Raw genomic sequence first — 6,000 nt, forward strand, 5'->3', positions numbered from 1 at the left:
GATAAATCCACAAAGATGGGAAGAAACCAACGCAAAAAGGATGAAAACACCCAAAACCAGAACACCTCTCCTCCTACAAGGGAGCACAACTCCTCACCAGTAAGGGAACAAGACTGGATGGAGAATGAGCATGATGAAATGACAGAATCAGCTTTCAGGAAGTGGATAATAAGAAACTTCCGTGAGTTAAAAGAACATGTTCTAACCCAATGCAAAGAAACTAAGAACCTTGAAAAAAGACTTGACGAAATGTTAACGAGAATGGACAACTTAGAGAGGAATATGAGTGAATTGATGGAGCTGAAAAACACAACACGAGAACTTCGCGAAGCATGCACAAGTTTCAACAGTCGAATTGACCAAGCAGAAGAAAGGATATCAGAGGTCGAAGATCAACTCAATGAAATAAAACGAGAAGGCAAGATTAGAGAAAACAGGGTAAAAAGGAATGAACAGAGTCAACAAGAAATATGGGACAATGTGAAAAGACCTAATCTACGTTTGATAGGTGTACCTGAATGTGACGAAGAGAATGCATCCAAGCTGGAAAATACTCTTCAGGATCTTATCCAGGAAAACTTCCCCAACCTAGCAAGGCAGGCCAATATTCAAGTCCAGGAAATACAGAGAACACCACAAAGATATTCCTCTAGAAGAGCAACCCCAAGGCACATAATCGTCAGATTCGCCAGGGTTGAAATGAAGGAGAAAATACTAAGGGCAGCCAGAGAGAAAGGTCGGGTTACCCACAAAGGCAAGCCCATCAGACTTACAGCAGATCTCTCAGCAGAAACCCTACAGGCCAGAAGGGAGTGGGGGCCGATATTCAACATCCTTAAAGAAAAGAACTTTCAACCCAGAATTTCATATCCAGCCAAACTAAGCTTCATTAAGTGAAGGAAAAATAAAATCCTTTGAGAACAAGCAAGCACTCAGAGATTTCATCACCACCAGACCAGCTTTACAAGAGCTCCTGAAGGAGGCACTACACATAGAAAAAAACAACCAGTACCAGCCACTCCAAAAATGCACGAAATGGTAAAGAGCATCATCACAATGAAGAATCTGCATCAACCAATGGGAAAAACAGCCAGCTAGCATCAAAATGACAGGATCAAATTCACACATAACAATATTAACCCTAAATGTAAACGGACTAAATGCCCCAATCAAAAGACACAGATTGGCAAATTGGATAAAAAGCCAAAACCCATCAGTGTGCTGTATCCAGGAAACCCACCTCACAAGCAAGGATACACAAAGGCTCAAAATAAAGGGATGGAGGAAGATTTACCAAGCAAATGGAGAACAAAAAAAAGCAGGACTTGCAATTCTCATCTCTGATAAAATAGACTTTAAAGCAACAAAGATCAAAAAAGACAAAGAAGGACATTACATAATGGTAAAAGGATCAATGCAACAAGAAGAGCTAACGATCCTAAATATATATGCACCTAATACAGGAGCACCTAGATACATAAGGCAAGTTCTTAAAGACTTACAAAGAGACCTAGACTCCCACACAATAATAGTGGGAGACTTCAACACCCCATTGTCAATATTAGACAGATCAACGAGACAGAAAATTAACAAGGATATCCAGGACTTGAACTCAGACCTGGAACAAGCAAACCTAATAGACATTTGCAGAACTCTCTACCCCAAATCCACAGAATATACATTCTTCTCAGCACCACATCACACCTACTCTAAAATTGACCACATAATTGGAAGTAAATCACTCCTCAGCAAATGCAAAAGAACGGAAACCATAACAAACAGTCTCTCAGACCACAGTGCAATCAAATTAGAACTCAGAATTCAGAAGCCAACCCAGAACCGCACAGCCTCATGGAAATTGAACAACTTTCTCCTGAATGTTGACTGGATAAACACTGAAATGAAGGCAGAAATAAAGATGTTCTTCGAAACCAACGAGAACGAAGACACCACATACCAGAATCTCTGGGACACATTTAAAGCAGTCTCTAGAGGAAAATATATAGCAATAGGTGCCCACATGAGAAGAAAGGAGAGATCTAAAATTGACACTCTATCGTCAAAATTGAAAGAGCTAGAGGAGCAAGATCAAAAAAACTCAAAACCTAGCAGAAGACAAGAAATAACTAAGATCAAAGCAGAATTGAAGGAGATAGAGACACGAAAAACCCTACAAAAAATCAATAAATCCAGGAGCTGGTTTTTTGAAAAGATCAACAAAATAGACCACTAGCCAGACTAATAAAAAAGAAAAGAGAGAATAACCAAATAGATGCAGTAAAAAATGATAAAGGGGATATCATCACAGATGCCAGAGAAATTCAAACCATCATCAGAGAGTATTACAAACAACTCTATGCACATAAACTAGAAAACCTGGAAGAAATGGATAAATTCCTGGACAGTTGCCTCCTCCCAAGCCTAAACCAGGAAGAAGTCGAAACCCTGAATAGACCAATAACAAGGTCTGAAGTCGAGGCAGCAATTAAGAGCCTACCACCCAAAAAAAGCCCAGGTCCAGATGGGTTCACAGCTGAATTCTACCAGACATACAAAGAGGAACTGGTACCATTCCTACTGAAACTATTTCAAATAATCCAAAAAGAAGGAATCCTTCCCAAATCATTTTATGAGACCAACATCATCCTAATACCAAAACCCGGCAGAGACTCAACAAGAAAAGAAAATTACAGGCCAATATCCATGATGAACATAGATGCAAAAATCTTCAATAAAATACTGGCAAGCCGATTGCAGCAGCACATCAAAAAGCTTATCCACCATGATCAAGCAGGATTCATCCTGGGGATGCAAGGCTGGTTCAATATACGCAAGTCTATAAATGTAATTCACCACATAAACAGAACCAAAGACAAAAACCACATGATTATCTCAATTGATGCAGAGAAGGCCTTCGACAAAATTCAACAGCCCTTTATGCTAAAAACTCTCAATAAGCTAGGTATCGACGGAACGTATCTCAAAATAATAAAAGCTATTTATGACAAACCGACAGCCAATATCATACTGAATGGGCAAAAACTGGAAGTATTCCCTTTGAAATCGGGCACTAGACAAGGATGCCCTCTCTCACCACTCCTGTTCAATATAGTACTGGAAGTTCTAGCCAGAGCAATCAGACAAGAAAAAGAAATAAAGGGTATTCAATTAGGAAAGGAGGAAGTCAAATTGTCTCTATTTGCAGACGACATGATTGTATATCTAGAAGACCCTATCACCTCAGCCCAAAATCTCCTGAAACTGATAAACAACTTCAGCAAAGTCTCAGGATACAAAATCAATGTGCAAAAATCACAAGCATTCCTATACACCAATAATAGACTTAAAGAGAGCCAAATCAAGAACGAACTGCCATTCACAATGGCTACAAAGAGAATAAAATACCTAGGAATACAACTAACAAGGAACGTAAAGGACCTCTTCAAGGAGAACTACAAACCACTGCTCAACGAAATAAGAGAGGACACAAACAGATGGAGAAACATTCCATGTTCATGGTTAGGAAGAATCAATATCGTGAAAATGGCCATACTGCCCAAAGTAATTTACAGATTCAACGCTATCCCCATCAAGCTACCAATGACCTTCTTCACAGAACTGGAAAAAACCACCTTAAACTTCATATGGAACCAAAAGAGAGCCCACATAGCCAAGTCAATTCTAAGCAAAAAGAACAAAGCAGGAGGCATCACACTACCGGACTTCAAACTCTACTACAAGGCTACGGTAATCAAAACAGCATGGTACTGGTACCAAAACAGAGATATAGACCAATGGAACAGAACAGAGGCGTCGGAGGCGACACAACATATCTACAACCACCCGATCTTTGACAAACCTGATAAAAACAAGCAATGGGGAAAGGATTCCCTGTTCAATAAGTGGTGTTGGCAAAACTGGCTGACCATATGCAGAAAGCAGAAACTCGACCCCTTCCTGACACCTTACACTAAAATTGACTCCAGATGGATTAAAGACTTAAACATAAGGCCTAACACCATAAAAACACTAGAAGGAAACCTAGGCAAAACCATTCAGGACATAGGCGTAGCCAAGGACTTTATGACCAAAACACCAAAAGCATTGGCAACAAAAGCCAAAATAGACAAATGGGACCTAATCAAACTCCACAGCTTCTGCACGGCAAAAGAAACAGTCAATAGAGTGAATCGGCAACCAACAGAATGGGAAAAAATTTTTGCAGCCTACCCATCTGACAAAGGGCTGATATCCAGAATTTACAACGAGCTAAAAAAGATTTACAAGAAAAAAACAAACAAGCCCATTCAAAAATGGGCGAAGGATATGAACAGATACTTTACAAAAGAAGACATACAAGAGGCCAACAAACATAGGAAAAAATGCTCATCATCACTGGTCATTAGAGAAATGCAAATCAAAACTACATTGAGATACCATCTCACGCCAGTTAGAATGGCGATCATTAAAAAATCTGGAGAAAATAGATGCTGGAGAGGATGTGGAGAAATAGGAACACTTTTACACTGTTGGTGGGAGTGTAAATTAGTTCAACCACTGTGGAAAACAGTGTGGCGATTCCTCAAGGACCTAGAAATAGAAATTCCATTTGACCCAGCAATCCCATTACTGGGCATATATCCAAAGGATTATAAATCGTTCTACTATAAGGACACATGCACACGAATGTTCATTGCAGCACAGTTTACAATAGCAAAGACCTGGAACCAACCCAAATGCCCATCGATGATAGACTGGACAGGAAAAATGTGGCACATATACACCATGGAATATTATGCAGCCATTAAAAATGAGGAGTTCGCGTCCTTTGTAGGGACATGGATGAACCTGGAAACCATCATTCTCAGCAAACTGACACAAGAACACAAAACCAAACACCACATGTTCTCACTCATAGGAGGGTGTTGAACAAGGAGAACACATGGACACAGGGAGGGGAGCACTATACACGGGGGTCTGTTGCGAGGGAGTGGGGGGGACAGCGCGGGGGGGAGTTGGGGAGGGATAGCATGGGGAGAAATGCCAGATATGGGTGAGGGGGAGGGAGGCAGCAAATCACACTGCCATGAATGCACCTATGCAACAACTTTGCATGTTTTTCACATGTACCCCAAAACCTAAAATGCAATAAAAAAAAAAAAAAAAATACAAATATTAGCCAGGCGTCATCGTGGTGGGTGTCTGTAGTCCCAGCTACTCAGGAGGCTGAGACAGAACTGCCTGAACCCGGGAGGTGAAGCTTTCAGTGAGCTGAGATTGCGGCACTGCACTCCAGCCTGGGTGACAGAGCCAAACTCAGTCTCTTTAAAAAAAAAAAAAAAAGAGGAGGAATGCAGGTGTGGTTTTAGAAAAAGGGAACTCATACGCTGTAGGTAGAAACGAAAATTAGGATACTCCAGCTCAGAGGGCCGTGGGGCTCGGAGGGACCCAGGTCCCAGACTTCACCATGGCTCAGGACCTGTGCACTCCTGGACGCTGGATGCAGGTCAGACATGGACACAGCCTCCCCAGCAGGGCTGTGGACGCCGTCACAGCCAGCACCCTACAACCGCCCCCACACGGACGACTGGGGCCCAAAGGCCCACAAAGAAGTCAGGACTGGAAAGCACGGAGCCGCAGAGAAGGAGCAGGGAGGTCTGGAGGATTCCCGGTGGGGTACAAGTCCCCGCTACTTACCCCAGAGATACGCGTAGTCCTCCACCATCACGTGGAAGCCACCACGGCTTCTCCAAAGAAACTCGCTCTGACCACGCCGCGGCCTCTGCTGACTCCCTCCGGCCGGGCCGGGCCGCCGCCTCCATTGACTTCTTCCGGCCGGGCCAGACCGCCGCCTCCGTTGACTCCTTCCGGCCGGGCCGGACCGCCGCCTCCGTTGACTCCTTCCGGCCGGGCCTTACCGCCGCCTTCGTTGTCTCCTTCCGGCCGGGCCGGCCCATGCTGCCGCCTTCGGTGACTCCTTCCGGCTGGGCCGGGCCGGGC

General features: G+C 43.3%; 1 protein-coding gene across 3 annotated transcripts in view; it reads right to left on the reverse strand.

The window, feature by feature from the left end:
• The window catches only part of LOC135270153 (cyclin-Y-like protein 2), a 41,189-nt gene extending 35,395 nt beyond the window's left edge, over positions 1-5,794 (reverse strand). The window contains exon 1 of one of the 3 annotated variants that reach the window (XM_064365472.1): positions 5,698-5,794. In XM_064365472.1, the coding sequence (XP_064221542.1) occupies positions 5,698-5,725 (28 nt within the window). In that variant the 5' untranslated portion in view covers positions 5,726-5,794. The remainder of the gene's footprint in view (positions 1-5,697) is intronic. The other 2 variants (XM_064365471.1, XM_064365479.1) reach the window with 2 other exon arrangements.
• Positions 5,795-6,000: the final 206 nt, after the last annotated feature.

The sequence above is a fragment of the Aotus nancymaae genome, unplaced genomic scaffold (assembly GCF_030222135.1).
Source record: "Aotus nancymaae isolate 86718 unplaced genomic scaffold, 86718_ANA_hifiasm-v0.15.2.pri h1tg000006l, whole genome shotgun sequence".
NCBI lineage: Eukaryota > Metazoa > Chordata > Mammalia > Primates > Aotidae > Aotus > Aotus nancymaae.